The sequence below is a fragment of the Lissotriton helveticus genome, chromosome 4_1 (assembly GCF_964261635.1).
Source record: "Lissotriton helveticus chromosome 4_1, aLisHel1.1, whole genome shotgun sequence".
Classification (NCBI taxonomy): domain Eukaryota; kingdom Metazoa; phylum Chordata; class Amphibia; order Caudata; family Salamandridae; genus Lissotriton; species Lissotriton helveticus.
In genome coordinates this window covers 1921061721-1921079190 of record NC_136063.1, presented here as the reverse complement: position 1 = coordinate 1921079190, position 17470 = coordinate 1921061721, and the positions used below count along the sequence as shown (strand labels likewise).

General features: G+C 45.8%; 1 protein-coding gene across 1 annotated transcript in view; it reads left to right on the top strand.

Moving 5' to 3' along the window:
- The window catches only part of MOSPD1 (motile sperm domain containing 1), a 212556-nt gene that overhangs the window by 120315 nt on the left and 74771 nt on the right, over positions 1 to 17470 (top strand). The window contains exon 3 of the mRNA XM_078688576.1: positions 2042 to 2117. Within this exon, the coding sequence (XP_078544702.1) occupies positions 2042 to 2117 (76 nt within the window). The remainder of the gene's footprint in view (positions 1 to 2041; positions 2118 to 17470) is intronic.

The window sequence follows — 17470 nt, the reverse complement described above, 5'->3', positions numbered from 1 at the left end:
CGGGATATTTTAAAAGATGCAGCGGAGATGGTAGGCACAGTTCAAAGTAAATTTTACTATGTAGAATGTACTTGCCAAAAGATTATTTCACCGCTAAGGCGCTGCTCCTCTCATTACGTGCTGCTCCCGCTCCTCTCGTTACAGTCGCTCCGGTCATAAAATCCACATCAGATTAGTTTTCCTTTGTTTTCAGGAAATCGCCATTAACAAAATCTTTAAAAACGAGTCACGCAGGGTTCTTTAACACCTGTTGGGTCCATCGTCGCCAATGATAAAATGATGAGTGCACACAAAGTGGTGTGACAGGAGTTTTATTATTACCCAACAGGGAGGCAAGTTGTTCAGGCAAAGACCATGAAATAACTGACTCCAACTTCACATAACACATTCTAAACCAATGACCTGGGTACATTCTAGACTAGGATGTACATCATTAAAGGAGAATTACAACAAGTTGCCTGGCACCGACAGTCTAAAGGCAGGTCAGTTGCCTGGCCCATCCGGGCACAGGGTCAGGTGAGTGCACCAATAAATGAATTTAATTCCTCAAATAGCAAAATATGAAAGTGGTTTACTGCTATCAAACTGTATTGGTACTAATTTCCTTCTTAACTGGGTGACAGACGGCTCGCATATTGAAGCATGATCTCGGCGCATGTCATAGAGAGGTGATCAGTTGCTATGGAAACCGGTCTGGGCCCAGCGAAGTTGTTTTGTGTGTTTCTGTTTTCAGTAACATAGAGCTTTATCCCGGTCCAGCAAGTACTCTGCACTTTACTCCTCTGAAGTGTATCAGCCCTGTGAATTTAGACACACAGGCTTGCCTTCACTCTTATCAGAGCTCAGCCCAGTGCAGATGAATTGGGATAAAACGTTTTCTGGGTGACATGTTTTCTTTTTACAATTTTATATAGTGTCACCTCAATCCAAAACACTAGTTACATTACATAGGCCCAGATTCACATTTTTTTCCCCAACATTAAATTAAATTGGAAATAAACCTCGACTGCAAACAGTGACAGGCTGCAAAACAACCTGATCAGGGGGGAAAGTTAAGAGGCACAATTTAACAGAGACTTTAATTCTCCAATCTGTAGGTCATGCAAGCACAACCAATCCCTTAAAGAACGGTTAAGTGCATGTCGTTCTCCGATTGAATATCCGCTAATAGCGATGTACTAAGATGTGTCTATGCTCAAAGTTGTACACTTCAGGACCACGTGTTGAAGAGTCTCATGTTGTCTTACACACATTAAGTCTTGCTTTGCTCTGGGAGAAGCCTTAGAATTGGTCGTCAATGCCTGCAAAACAAGCATTTCCAATGCAATAGTTCTCGGATTTGCGAGAGTTGGAGCTATTGGCATTGTAAATGGCAATGCCTTTTATTCACTTGTTCTGAAAACGTGCAAGCGGTGCATATACTCACACTTTGTACATATAGTCCCTTCTTTCGAAAAGCAAGACTAGCAATAAAAGAGACTGCCAGCCTTGCTTCTCATAAGCAAGCACTATAAGTACAAAGTGCTTGTTTATGCACAGCTTGTATGTTTTCAAACGCATAAATAAAAGGCATTGTCATTTACAATGCCAATAGCTCAAACTCTCGCAAATGCGAGACCTATTGCATTGCAAATGCTTGTTGTAGGAAAGGAAGTTAGTACCTGGTGCGGTCGGTCTTAACTCTGGGGAACCGGGTTCGAGTCTCCGCAACGACGCTCAAAATCCTGTGATTCTGGGCAAATCACCTAATCTCCTCGTGCCTAACAAAAATGTATGTGTACCTCTGTATGGTGCTCATGTGACGCGCTCGGATACTAACCTTCGATCAAGCTCGCGCTATATAAAACTCCCAAAAACAAACTGATAAACGATTTGCCTGTTGTCAGATTTCCAGATGTTATATTGAAAAATAGTTGTATTCGCCTCTTATACACTGTCTTCAGTTTAACGACCAAGGGCCGCACTATTTGCATTGACACGTTTTAGAATATTTCACTCTTAGTTTGTGTGGTATTAAAGAAGATGATTTTCTCTCTTTCAGTTCTCTGTACAGCTCCAAATAAGTATGTTGTTGTGGATGCTGCGGGCGCAGTCAAGCCTCAGTGTTGTGTGGACATGTAAGTAGTTATTACCGTTTTTAACCCTGATAAGTTTATTTTAGCAGTTGCATTAATTTCTCTGACGTTGATACCCCTTTTAAAAACAAGCATTGGCAAAGCCAACAGGTTTCACCTATGCGAGACCTATTGGCATTGTCAATGTTTTTTGAGGATGTTACACAGCAGCGCGAGCTGCTGTGCAACATGACTCAAAGTCTGTCTGTTGCATCATATGGGGCAGGAGGTTAGCACAAAAGCCGTCACCCTCAGGTCCTAGAAAAAAATTCATAAAAAGGCTATTGATGACCCCAAATAGCGCTCCTACACACTTTTGCCATCGTGAGTTGGGGCTAGAATTTTTAGAGGATCGCTTAGCTATTGCCCCTCTTTTTTTATGGGCAAACATTTGGCTGTCTGAGGAGTTAATATTCTCAAGGGAGAATATCAAAGATTGTATTAATCTAGATAGTGCACTGTCGATTGCTTGGCTCCAATTTGTAAGAGATAAGTTCTGTGAGATAGGTCTGGGGCACTACTTTGACAAACCTGCTAGTATACATACAAATGTAAAAGAAGCGCATTACTCAAAATACAAAGAACTGTTAAAAAACGAAAACGGGTCAGTACAGGGAAGCTGAAAAAGGAAGACCAAGGGAACGAACAAAGAAGAAAAAAAAATGTGTGGGAAAAGTATGTGGCGTGACTAGTCTGTAACAGCAAGGAAGGGAGTCCGTACAGTGGATGCTGCCAGACAGAGTCTTCTGCATCTATTAACCCATAATATGGCCCTGCCATCTGTGTCCTGGAGGCCAACTACCGGTCCTCTGGTGACTGGGCAGCAGCTTTTAGACCCTACCCTGGAAGATGATGTCCTTTATAGTGTTCTCCTCCTCGTCCATGAGGTATGTTTTCGAATTCTTTTGTATGGTGTCTTGTCCCGAAACCTGACAGTATCCCACTATAAAATATCCCCCTCCACTTGGGCCTAGGTTTTTTTGGGAGACTTTCTTTGATATAGTCTTATTAATCTCAGGAAATAGATAATGGCTGCTGGTTCCCAGGAGGTATCAGATACATCATATCCTTTCCTCGGTATGTGAAATTGTAGTTGTCCTCAATGGTATCATCAATCTAGTAGTTCCTATACTTTTTACCAAGATGTTCCATCCACGTATGTGCAGGGGGGGCAACTGAAGTAGAGGAAACACTCTTTATGACTCTTGGTATATGGAATGCAGGTTGTATCCTCCAATAATCTGACAGCCTTAGTTGTAGGGCACATTTCCTTATTATTTTGATACTAACAAACATTTCCATAAATTCTGGTGCAAACCTGGGATGGTGCCCCGGAATTGGCAGGTCATTGGGAGATAATCAAACCTTCTCACCTGTATTAATCACTGATCGTGCACTGCTTTGTCTATCTGCAAACCTCATATACTGAGCTTGTGCCTTTCTTAGATGGGCTAATGCTGAATCGTGACTCTTACATATGTCTTTGACTAGCGATTTTACAGAAGGAACTGTGGTAGAGGAAAGGGTAAGTGGGTAAGTGTGGAGATTGAACCCTGTGATACAGAAACCAGGGGGTATCGCAAAGAGATGTGCAAGGTGTTATTGTAAGAAAATGTCACAATAGGAATCCATTGCTTCACTGTTCTGAATGATTTATTAAAACAAATCTTAAGTAATGTTCAGGTGTTTGATCCAGTCTTTTCATCTGTCTGTCTTTCTGAGGATGGTAGCTAGTGGACATGAAATGTACTCTTCCAATTTTTTTGGGTAATGTTCTTTAAACTCTAGCTATAAATTTAAACATTTGTCTTGTGAAAGTCCATGTAATCTGACAATTTCTTTTAGGACAAGTGCTGCAAGTGTGGGGCTGTGGGAACATTTTCTAACTGAATAAAATGTTCCCTCTTAATGAGATTGTCAGTTACCAGTAACAACACAGTCTTTCCTTCTGAAGGGGAAAATGGGTTATAAAGTCCATCGAGATATGTGACCAAGGTTGCTGAGGTGTAGGCAAGGGGTACAACAATCCCACTGTTTTTTCAAGAAGCCCAGACGTGTGCACAGATGACACATTGCTTTACAAAATTCTCAGTTCTCCTCCCATTTTAGGCCACCAAAATTGATGGATGTAAGAAAGTGGTTCTATATATACTGGACCAAAGTAAGGTACAGTGTGTATAGAGTCCCCAGTCTCCAGAGGTATAACAGAGGTTAAAGTCAGATATGACCTTACTCTCTAAAGTGGTAGCTTGGTCAGGCAGTAAGGCAGTATCAGAGGACAGTGTAAAGCATTTGTTGTACACACTCAGTCAGCAAAAAGTTTCATACACTCAAGAACTGTACTCTAGGCCAATTGTTTTATATCAAAATATATAGTTGTTTTATTTTAGAACCAACAGGTATCAAAATATACTCTTCTCAATATGAGTGACTTTAGGTAATTACTTTGCAAAAAGGCAATAGACTTTGCAGGAACAATAGCTACAGTGGTTGCAACAGGCAACACAATCTCAAACACAATTTAACATTGAGCTCAATGGGTTTCTCTACATAAATGCAATTGATTACTTTAAGGATTACTTTTCTAACCACAGGACTGGATCCTGGATTCAGTCCTGGGACATAAGCTGTAAACAGTTAAGTGAAAGTGTTTTGGTTACAGTTGTGATTTTTAGGTCTCGTCCTTTACCATTCCGAAGGAATGGGAAATGGCGAGAATTCAAGTGCTCGAACTGATTGTCAAACCACCGCATTTTTTCGTGGCGTTTTCTTCGAGTGCACGTGGCCACAGGCACGCGCTTTTGGCCCATACACTTTCATGGCCATCTGTTCCTCAATGTCCCTCCCACCCTTCGTTTGATCTTGCCGCGAGTTCAGGCTAATGGCCCTCCCCCAGCACAGAGCGCGCATCGCGGCCGCACAGCACATCAAAGGGCTTCTCCCAGCGTGTGCTGTGCGGCTTCTCCTCCCCTAATTATGTGGCCGGCCGTACTTGTGTTTCCCGGCCGCTTCCCGGACGCTCTTGTATTTAATTAGCAGCAGCAGCATTTCTCCTGCGCCAGGCCACATCAAAGGCTCTGTGCCACTTTCACCCACACAGCAACACTTACAGACACGCAACGCCACTCACACCCACGCAAGCCCACTATCATCCACGCAACACCACACTCACCCACGCAACGCCACTCACCCAAGCAACACCACTCACACACGCAACGCAACTCATCCACGCAACCCCACTCATCCACGCAACCCCACTCACACACGCAATGCCACTCACCCACGCAACGCCACTCACCCACGCAACGCCACTCACCCACGCAACGCCACTCATCCACGCAACGCCACTCACACACGCAACGCCACTCACACACGCAACGCCACTCACACACGCAACGCCACTCACACACGCAACGCCACTCACACACGCAACGCCACTCACACATGCAACGCCACTCACACACGCAACGCCAATCACCCACGCAACGCCACTCACACACGCAACGCCACTCACACACGCAACACCACTCACACACGCAACGCCACTCACACACGCAACGCCACTCACACACGCAACGCCACTCACACACGCAACGCCACTCACACCCACGCAAGCCCACACTCACCCACGCAACGCCACTCACCCAAGCAACACCACTCACACACGCAATGCAACTCACACACGCAACCCCACTCATCCACGCAACCCCACTCATCCACGCAACCCCACTCACACACGCAACGCCACTCACACACGCAACGCCACTCACACACGCAATGCCACTCACACATGCAACGCCACTCACACGTGCAACGCCACTCACACGTGCAACGCCACTCACACATGCAACGCCACTCACACATGCAACGCCACTCACACACGCAACGCCACTCACACACGCAACACCACTCACTTACGCAACGCCACTCACTTACGCAACGCCACTCACACACGCAACCCCACTCATCCACGCAACCCCACTCATCCACGCAACGCCACTCACACACGCAACGCCACTCACACATTGTGGGTGCAGATTGTGGGTGCAGATTCAGAGTGCAGATTGTGGGTGCAGATTGTGGGTGCAGATTGTGGGTGCAGATTGTGGGTGCAGATTGTGGGTGCAGATTGTGGGTGCAGATTCAGAGTGCAGATTGTGGGTGCAGATTGTGGGTGCAGATTGTGGGTGCAGATTCAGAGTGCAGATTGTGGGTGCAGATTCAGAGTGCAGATTGTGGGTGCAGATTGTGGGTGCAGATTGTGGGTGCAGATTCAGGGTGCAGATTCAGGGTGCAGATTGTGGGTGCAGATTGTGGGTGCAGATTGTGGGTGCAGATTGTGGGTGCAGATTCAGAGTGCAGATTCAGAGTGCAGATTGTGGGTGCAGATTCAGAGAAAACTCAGCAGCACCACCACCATTGCAATGCAATAGGTCTCGTTTTAACGCAAATTTAAGCTATAGGCCTTGTAAATGACAAAGCCTTTTATTTATGTTCCAAAAACCAGAACGCAAAAATAAAGGACATTATCATTTACAATGCTAATAGTTCAGACTCGCGTTATTGCGAGACCTATTGCATTTCCAATGCTTGTTTTAATTGGAGAAACACTAGGAGGTGCACCAACATCTACGATCTCCTATCTCCAGGGTGTGAGGACAGCAGCTGCCGTAGGTCTCACGTGCTCCTCCTCTCAGCACGCCGTTGCAGCCTGATTTCCTCCGGCAGGCTCACTCTGCTCCTGTGTACTCGCTGCCTGGGCCTTTCTCTGCTCCACCATCCCCCCTATCTAACACATACACAGCCTGCGGCTGGTGCTTCCTGTGCTCATTGGTGATGCAGAGTATTTCCAGAAGATGGCATACTAAGAGTGTGACTAACCAATATAACTAACCAAGCTATATTAGTACCAGGCTAATTTTTCATTAAATCACGCTGAGACATAGAACTTAAAACAATACTCCTATCACGGACGTTGGACCCCTTTTTTATAATCAGAGAAACTTGGATTGATTATTGTTTACTGTGTTTTACAGACTTTTTCTTTAATATACCGGCACGTAATAGTTGCTTCAGAACACTTTCCACATTCATGTAACTGAATTGAATATTAGAAAATACAGTTTGTTCATCCGTAGCTATACTGCTTGTTAATAACCCTATTTGTATGCCTATGAATATTGGTGACCGTATTAGCATTGCTTAACACCACATACCGAACGATCTCTTGGTATTTCGATGCTGAATATTATATTATTTCTGCATAGGATTTGTTCTTGGAGTTACACCTGGTCACTAGACCAAATCTTTTCCTTATTTTATATTTCTCTTCCCTTAATCTTAATGTAAACCTAATGAATGGCCCGTGCCGCTTGAAACGTGGTCTTTTATCATTGGATTTCTATACTACACTTATAAGGCATTGAAGCACTTGAAAAATGCTTTGCTTCAGTGCATGGTTACGAGTTCCAAACACGTACAGGGCATTGTGTAAGGCTGAATGAGAACAGTAGATGTAGCACCCGCGATAATGTGCTGCATGGCTAAACACTTAAGATCCCAAAGGTCGAGTCTGGCTGCCTGGTGGATTCTTGCACCTCATTCCAGGCTTGTGATCACTTCAAGTCTTTTATTTTGCTATGGGGCTCTCGTGTATTAGAGTTCTGATGTTGATCCCATAGCCTTACGGAATTTAAATTCCGTCAGCCGTCACGCACCCGTTCAGTCAGTCTGTTAATGGACATACGGACCATGCTTCTACCTATTGATTGTGTTACATCTGTATTATGCATTATTGATGTTCGTGTGTCATGTTTTTCAGAGCACTGGGCACGTTTGATGTCACTGGCACCTTTCACATTTTATTTTCTGTAAATTGTATTTACTAATTATTTTTATGGTTTATCATTACATTTCAGCATATTTAAATGTAGGGACCGCTGATCCTTGTTTATTTCATGATACCTCCAGGTCCCTAGTGATTCCTGGATGACCCTTGATTCCTTGTGTACTATATTGTAGTCCTAAATTTTGTCCGACTTAAATATTGTCTCCTAAATATCGTTTCCCAAAAATATTTCGCTTTGGTCTTTGGTGTATAGTTTATTATCCTACACCTTGCCCAAGCGCCTGAATACCCTCTCAGTTATGTTGATTTGTATAGCGCACTATGACCTAACTCCAGTGGCGCAATATTTTTCTAAACCATATTTAGGACTTCGTATTTAAAATGGTGGATATTCTGGTATTGCACCACACCATTGTGAATGTTTTGTTGAATTCCCAATACTGTGGGAGAGGGTTGTTTGTTCATTGTGAATGCTCTGTTGGGGGCCCACAATTCTGCAGATTTGGGGTGTTGCTGCATTGAGTGTTCAATGGCGAGCCCCTTGGATTGTCTATATTCAAAGTGAAGGCAGGCTGTGAAAATGCATTTTACTCTTGTGCCTGTGAGTTTGCACTGTCCCAATGTTTTTTTAATTAGGTCTCGTGACCTACAATGCGCGCAAGCGCATTGAGGGATCGAGAATTCAAGTGCTCAAAATCCTCATGAAACCACCAGCTTTTTGATGGCGTTTTCATGAAGTTCACGTGGCCACAGGCACGCGCTTTTGGGCCATAAACTTGCATAGCCAGCTTCCCCCAGGCCGTAGCAGCACTCCTCTCACACCAGCACCTCCTCTCGCAAACACAGCCTTTACTTCTCCTCCCCTAACTTTGCCGTCAGAACTCTGCTCTCCCCTCAGGCGCCGTGACATACTTCAAAGGCTTATCACTTCACACGGCCGCAGGCCGTGCAACCAGAGCACTTCAGTTGGTGGGCAGCCCCCTCCCAGCACTGCCTTGTTTTCCCTTTCTTTTCTTTTTCTTTACATTTCCTTTTAACCGTTTTACTTGGTCGTTAGTCGTTTATTAGAAGATTCTTAAACTATCAACAACAATTACAATACAGCAGCTGAAACAACAGCACTTTGAAATCGAGCGTTTTGTGTTTTTTACAATATATTTAGTATTGTTAAGTTGTACTGTTTTCTTCTCCTTCCTGCTACCCAGGCTCCGCATTTCACCCATTGAAATAACTTTAGAGCACCATAAAAGGGTATACAAATAAAGTAATGTAACTAAACAGAACATATATTCTTAACTAAATGTGGCATATACATGGATAATATATGGAAGATTGTGGGTGCAGATTCAGAGTGCAGATTCAGAGTGCAGATTGTGGGTGCAGATTGTGGGTGCAGATTGTGGGTGCAGATTGTGGGTGCAGATTCAGAGTGCAGATTCAGAGTGCAGATTCAGAGTGCAGATTGTGGGTGCAGATTGTGGGTGCAGATTGTGGGTGCAGATTGTGGGTGCAGATTGTGGGTGCAGATTCAGAGTGCAGATTCAGAGTGCAGATTCAGAGTGCAGATTGTGGGTGCAGATTGTGGGTGCAGATTGTGGGTGCAGATTGTGGGTGCAGATTCAGAGTGCAGATTCAGAGTGCAGATTCAGAGTGCAGATTGTGGGTGCAGATTGTGGGTGCAGATTGTGGGTGCAGATTCAGGGTGCAGATTCAGGGTGCAGATTGTGGGTGCAGATTGTGGGTGCAGATTGTGGGTGCAGAGTGCAGATTCAGAGTGCAGATTCAGAGTACAGATTCAGAGTGCAGATTCAGAGTGCAGATTCAGAGTGCAGATTCAGAGTGCAGATTCAGAGTGCAGATTGTGGGTGCAGATTGTGGGTGCAGATTGTGGGTGCAGATTGTGCGTGCAGATTGTGGGTGCAGATTGTGGGTGCAGATTGTGGGTGCAGATTGTGGGTGCAGATTGTGGGTGCAGATTCAGAGTGCAGATTCAGAGTGCAGATTCAGAGAAAACTCAGCAGCACCACCACCACAGCATCAATCTGTGCAACCATTCAACAACAACTGGTTCAATTATGTTCTCTCAATGTTTCAAGCTTTATTACAAATGTCACAAAAATATGTTATTTCACTTCTGTTCTTGGATTTTCATCACAATAAAATACACTGAACATAATCTTCACAAACGTTATTTACAAAAGTTTAAGCTATTGCCAATATAAATTACAATCACTTTTATTTAAGTATTAATTATTTAAAAAAATTAAAAGCCGTTGCTATTTGTAATATCAATACATCTAAGTCACGTAAATACAAAACATGTTGCATTACAAATGCTATAGTCGTCACATGTGCGAAAGTTATAACTATTTGCATTGAAAATGACAAAGCTATTAATTTAGCTATTTTCAAAATCAACACATAAATAAAAAAATTGTCATTTACAAGACCAATAGCTCAAACTTTCATAATGCGAGACCTATTGCATTGCAAATGCTTGTTAAAGAATATAAATGTGTTTTCAAAGTTGACACTTAAAAACTTTTCAGTGAAAACCCACCAATGTTATCCTATGGGAGGAAATTCAAGTCACAGTTAAAGTACGTTCTCGTTACTTTTGTAACCCAGTACTGGACTCCTAAGTTGAGCACTGGGATCTCTACCTAAGACAGGTAAGTAATTACGTTTTCGTAGTTGGTACGATTTTTAAGGAATATTTCTAGTTTGCAAAAATCGACCCTTCGAAGAAATTTCAGAGAAAAACAGTCAATGGATTCCTATGGAAGAAAATTCAAGTTACTGGTAAGTACAGTTAGGATTACTTTTGCGGTTCAGAACTGGGCTAAAACGTACAGTACTGGTTTCTCTCCTGATCACAGGTGAGTAGTTCGGAATTCGTTATTCGGCTGATTTTAAATGAATAGTTTAAAGTTTAAAAACTCCACACGCAGCAGTGTCACGCAGCTCGAGAAATTTTGTCTATCAGTTACTGGGGTTGAACCCGCCTCTCTCTTCCATTTGCTAGCTCCATAAATGGAGGCTAGCCATTGGAAGATATGTGTGGCAATCATTCTCGGAGCAGATTCGTGGGCGTTTTTGTCTTTTTTTAAAGCCCCGCCCCTTTTTTTCATCATGAAGAGGTGTGGGTGTTTCCTTATTTTATTGTCTTCAGGATGTTTGCGGCCGCCATTTGTTCATGGAGCTGGGGCGGGCGGGTCGCGAGTTCGATCGGGAGCCTGGCCCCCGAAATGTAAGCAAGAAAAGTTTGCTTTGTGAGTGATGGATTGCATGCCAAGAGCTGCGGCGGGAGCCTTGCTCCTGCGGGTGGGCGTGCGGAAGGGAATGAGTGCACGTGCTGCATGAACTTTTCTTTTGTTCTGCGCGGTTCGCGGCGCAGGAGGCAGTTAGGAAGGAAGAGGAACAACTGCTCAAAAGTTAATTTCGGTAGTTTTGCAAAGTACTTTTAAATCCATGCATAAAAAATCCACGTAAAAAATGTGATTACATCCTAGGTACAGAATTCGATCTAAATGTCCACGAAAATGTTGTTTTACCGTCAACTAAGCAGCGTGTCCATTCTTTCGCACAGCATGCCACACTTCACAACAAACGTGCTCCCTTCAGTGAAAAGCGGACGCAAGGATTTACGCAACCTACACAATAGTTGCCCATTTCAGTCCCCTTTTAGTTTCTATTTTCCGCTTCTTTCTTCATTGAAAGATCTGTCCACAATTTCTTACTTCCGGATTTGTAGAGACCAAAACAAACCACCTCTTCCTCGTTTACTGGTTGAAAACACCAGCCCTTCCAGAAAGCTAGGCCTAATTTGTGACGCCATATTGCATGTGTAACCAGCCTGGACCCCATTTGCCATTCATACGTTTCAGCTTTCGCTTTTAACGGTTAGCACTCTAGTTTATAACGTGACGGGTTTGCACTCTAGAGCGTGTAGCCCATAGAGCTTGTTCTATTGTGTTGATGAGCTCACAATGCTCACGGTATTCTGCTCATTGGCTAAGCTGTAATGTTTCGACCGCTGCACTGCGCCTGCTCGCTTTTCTGGTCAGAGGAAGAAGATGGCGGGTACCGGTGGCGAGAACCGGCTGATGTCGCTGCCAATGTCCCGCATTCGTGTCATCATGAAAAGTTCCCCAGATGTGTCCAACATCAACCAGGACGCGTTGCTGCTCACCACAAAAGCCACGGTGAGGGAGGGAAGGATGGGAGGTGGCAGTAGAACGGCCCCTGAAGTTTATAGACATGATTCGGAATGGGATGGCGAGAAACGATGCGTACAAGGTGCTTGAGAAAGGGTGTGGGAGACCATAGAAAGGTGCCGTAAACTCTGGACTTCGTCAGGGTGGACAACTGACCGTTTGTCAACCACTATAATTATCGGCTGAACAAGGATAACCTGTCCCTGGGAGGTAATGATCACTCACTCCAATACTCTCTGTTCAATTTTTCAGTGGGGATTGGACGCAAATGGCTGTGTGTGTGTGTTTGTGGGGCTGTGTTTGTGGGGCTGTGTGTGGCTGTGTGTGTGTGTGTGTGTGTGTGTGTGTGTGCGGCTGTGTGTGTGTGTGTGGCTGTGTGTGTGTGTGGCTGTGTGTGTGTGTCTGTGTGTGGCTGTGTGTGTGTGTGTGTGGCTGTGTTTGTGTGTGTGTGTTTGTGTGTGTGTGGCTGTGTTTGTGTGTGTGTGTGGCTGTGTGTGTGGCTGTGTGTGGGGGGGGGGCTCTGTGTGTGTGTGTGTGGGTCCCTGTGTGTGTGTGGCTCTCTGTTTGTGTGGGGCTCTGTGTGTGTGTGGGGCTCTCTCTGTGTGTGGGGGTGGTCTGTGTGTTTGTGTGTGGCATTTGCGAGAGATTAAGCTATTGGCATTGTAAATGACAATGCCATTTATTTATCTGTTTTCAAAACCAACACATAAATAAAAATGTTGTCATTTATAATGCCAATAGCTCTAACTTTTTCAAAGGCGAGATCTTTGCATTGTAAATGCTTGTTCTAGTTTTCGGTCAGTTGGACTTCAACACACAATCCACTCTGCTATGGTGAGGAGCTGATATTATTGTTGTCAACAAATTGAAAGCACCCCTCTAATAGAATTGTGAAAATATCTTGGCTGACTTGATTTGGTCTAACAGGACTGGGATGAGTGATATATTTGACATATCGTAATGGCATTGAGGTCTCTGTAGTTAGTGCATGAAAGATACTTTCTTCCTGGCTTTGGTGTAAAGAAGAAAGGAGCATGATCTGGAGAGGTGTAGTTACACTTTCACTAGCTTTTCTTTCAAATAAGGGCAGAGTACTTCATCCATAGAGACACAATCCTCTGCACCATGTATGTTCCTTTGCTTCCAGAGTGAAAGTATTTCTGATGTTACCAACTTGCATCAGCGCTTTAGGGGACTTGATGGAGTCCTTGCATTTTCCACGGTGCTCTAGGCAAACACTTTCTGAGTATAGAAGGCTCTTTCAGTACAAAACAAGGACTTACTTCTACCAGTGGATCAAGGACTGAGCAATGTCCTTTGCGATATGAAAATTACTAGTGCTGCGATCAGACATGCAAGTGAAGCAAAGAACTTAACATTCATTTTTACATACCTAAGACTTCCATTTTGAACTATACTGCAGATTACAGCCTTTTATAGCAATTCAGTCATCCAGACATTTTTTAACAATAGAATGCCACTTGTACTGAAGTTTACACTTCCAAGGGGCAATCAAGGACCTTTGTTTCTCAGTCACACTGAATAATCAAATATGCACTGGAAGAAATTGCTAAGTTTATTGAAAAACTATACGCTAGCAATTGATGGCAATTCCATTGGGTCCAACAGTAAAAAAGCTCTTCTTTTCAATTTGTGCATGGAAGGTCAAGACGTTTTTGTACATCTTCCACCTTTGCCGCCACCACTGGGTTTTGATGCGAGGGATTATGAATAATTTACTGAGGAGCAGGATAAGCGAAAGCTTTGTTTAATGAGGTCCCGCATTCTATTATGGAAAGATTTAACTTTTTAGGGCTCACCCTACATCCCACGAAGTGGGTGTGGCTTAAGAGTCCTTTTCTGAGGAGTTCCAAAATCTAACCTAGGAATTCCAGAGAAGCGTGTGGATTTTGTTCGTTATTTATGGCAGCTGCATGGCAATTGGCCCTCGCATGGCTGGGTTTTTACAAGCCAGCACGCAATAGGCCATAGGCTGTAGAGTTGCTCCGCTTCCTGCATATTCCGTGCGGAGACGCGCAGCAGAAGGCTATATTTAATCAATTACCAGCTGTCAGGGGCTGCGGTAATTGAAGGCAGATGCTCGGCGCGCATTCACCTCTTTCCAGTTACTTTTTTTTTCAGCTGTGTGTGCGCGCATGCTGGCTCCCTGCCAAAGCTTGTTTTTTTTGCTAGGGGAGGGGGCTAATGGTCACTGCTGGAATGTTAATCGAAAGTTTACGGTAAAAAAAATACTCATGCAAAGTCGGGGCTTCTCGCAGTCGCTACTGACGGAAGATCAGCCGTTCGCGACAGTTTTACAAGTCTGACCCCAGAAGTGTCTTCATTTGAATAAGTTTGTTAGTGTTTTTGAGAGGTAGCCAGTGCCGGCAGTAATGCTGGTCGGGAAGTCGCCTGTTCCAAAAAGATCGCATAAACATCCTTGTAAAGGGAACATTATATTGAGGGCGAGGGATGGTGGGGGTTGCATAGGCAGAGGGAAAAGCGGCACCGTCAGATGACTGCAACAGAAAGAGCGAGCGGCACAGTTACAGAGTCACACGGTGCAAGCTGTCCAGTGGGCATGCTGAATATGATGTGCTCCGGGGCGAAGTTTCATGTGGTGCAACAGGTGCAGTGACTCCAGGACTGTGATTATAGCTATATTTTAGGAGTCAAGCAGCGGCTACGGGGCATTTCCTTCTCTGCCCTCGGGCCCATGGCACACTGGCTTTGTTATTGGTTTGCTCGTCCTAGTCACTGGGTATCTGCGTGTGGCGGCGGGCCTGGAAAGGATCAGCTGCTTCTGCCATGGCCACCCTCCCACCCAATTCAATAACTGACAACATACATTTGTAATACCTCCAGGTTCCGAGCTATGAGCACCAGGCTCCTCGCTCCAAGAGCCGCAGGATCGTGGCCACCCCCAACCTCCTTGGAGATGCCCATTGCCGGCTCAGCACCGCCCACCTTCACCTGGCACCTCCCGCTCAACACGCGGAACCCTGAAGGAAGAGCAGCTGGAGAGGGGACTCCCCTGGGACTGGGGGATACTTACACAGTCTGACTTTACTACACGTGTCCACAGAGCTGCAACAGGGGCGCGACCCTACACTCCCTGCTACACGGCTGCTGTGCCCTCCGGCCCGGGTCTTGACCTGTACACACCTCCCCCTTGTATTCCACCCATCCCCTGCCCCCTCACTCCTCCACTGTCCCCTTTACCCTCTCACCTGAGAACTTTTGCACATGCTCTCTGCCCGGTGTCTTCTCGCTGCGCTCTGTCGCGCTCTCTTTTCTCTCTTCTGTGTTTCCTGCCCCTCACTTTCTCTCCCTCCTTCACTTTCTCTCGCCGGGATTCACCTGCCCTCCCCTTCTGCCCAGATCTCCTCCCGTACCTGGGACCCAGGTGTTAATGATTCCTGTGGAGGAGTGTTGCCATTGGGGGTGGGGGGGTATGTGTGAGGTTGGGTTCCCTTGGCGTTGGGGCTCAGGACCATCACGAGTCACATTCGCAAGCTTTGCCACCTCTCCTGTCGATTCTCCTAACTTGGCCCATTTAAACCCAGCACCAGGCGGCTAAAGGGGTCCCGAGAGGACTGAGCGACGAGCGGCTCTGGCACCTATTCAGCGCCCTCCCTGGGCGAGCTCCGGCTTCCCACACACATAGGACGAGTCCACATCAACGAACAGCATGCACGGCACAGGGTGTTCACAGGAAACGGAGGGGGGGGGGTGGGAGGGGGTCTCCAAAGTAGTTTTTTTTCAGATTAACATACTGTCTTCTGGGTGAGGGAAGAGGGAGTAAACAGGGAATACAAAATGCAGGGTGAGCAGTGTGTGTGTGCGTGTGTAGGGTGAGCAGAGTGTGCAGGGTGAGCAGTGTGCGAGTATACAGGGTGAGCAGTGTGTGAGGATGCAGAGTGAGCAGTATGTGGGTGTCTAGGGCCAGCAGTGTGTGAGTATGCAGGGTGAGCAGTGTGTGAGGAAGCAGAGTGAGCATTATGTGGGTGTCCCGGGCCAGCAGTGTGTGAGTGAGTATGCAGGGTGAGCAGTGTGTGAGTGTCTAGGGCCAGCAGTGTGTGAGTATGCAGGGTGAGCAGTGTGTGAGGAAGCAGAGTGAGCAGTATGTGGGTGTCCCGGGCCAGCAGTGTGTGAGTGAGTATGCAGGGTGGGCAGTGTGTGAGTGTGCAGGGTGGGCAGTGTGTGAGTATGCAGGGTGAGCAGTGTGTGAATGTGCAGGTTGAGCAGTGTGTGAGTGTGCAGGGTGAGCAGTGTATGAGTATGCAGGGTGAGCAGTGTGTGAGTGTGCAGGGTGAGCAGTGTGTGAGTGTGCAGGGTGAGCAGTGTGCGAGTATGCAGGGTGAGCAGTGTGTGCGTATGCAGGGTGAGCAGTATGTGGATGTCCAGGGCCAGCAGTGTGTGAGTGTGCAGGGTGAGCAGAGTGTGAGTATGCAGGGTGAGCAAAGTGTGAGTATGCAGGGTGAGCAGTGTGTGAGTATGCAGGGTGAGCAGTGTGTGAGTATGCAGGGTGATCAGTATGTGAGTATGCAGGTTGAGCAGTATGTGGATGACCAGGGCCAGCAGTGTGTGAGTGTGCAGGGTGAGCAGAGTGTGAGTGTGCAGGTTGAGCAGTGTGTGAGTATGCAGGGTGAGCAGTGTGAGTATGCAGGGTGATCAGTATGTGGGTGTCCAGGGCCAGCAGTGTGTGAGTGTGCAGGGTGAGCAGTGTTTGAGTATGCAGGGTGATCAGTATGTGAGTATGCAGGGTGATCAGTATGTGGGTGTCCAGGGCCAGCAGTGTGTGAGTGTGCACGCTTTCTCCGGGCACAAACACCACCAGCCGTCAGTGCACGCTTTCACCAAGCGCAAACACCATCAGCTGTCAGTGCACGCTTCCACCAGGCACATACCACCAGGCTTTTCACCAGGCTCATACACACCATCAGCCATTAGTGCACGCTTTCACCAGGCATACACACCACCGGCCGTCAGTGCACACTTTCACCGGGCACAGACACCATCAGCCGTCAGTGCACGCTTCCACCAGGCACACACACCACCAGCCATCAGTACACACATCAATTGTTAATGCATCCACAATTAACTATTGTAGCAATCGCAGTATTGCAAACTTTACTTTTAAACATAATCATCTAAAGCTCAGCATGCCACCATTGCTACATTTCCAATCCAACCCACATAATTCCACTACACACCACATGCATTTACTCCATAACACATGGCGAAAAGACATTGCCATTTATAATGTCATTTGCTCCAACTCAAATAAA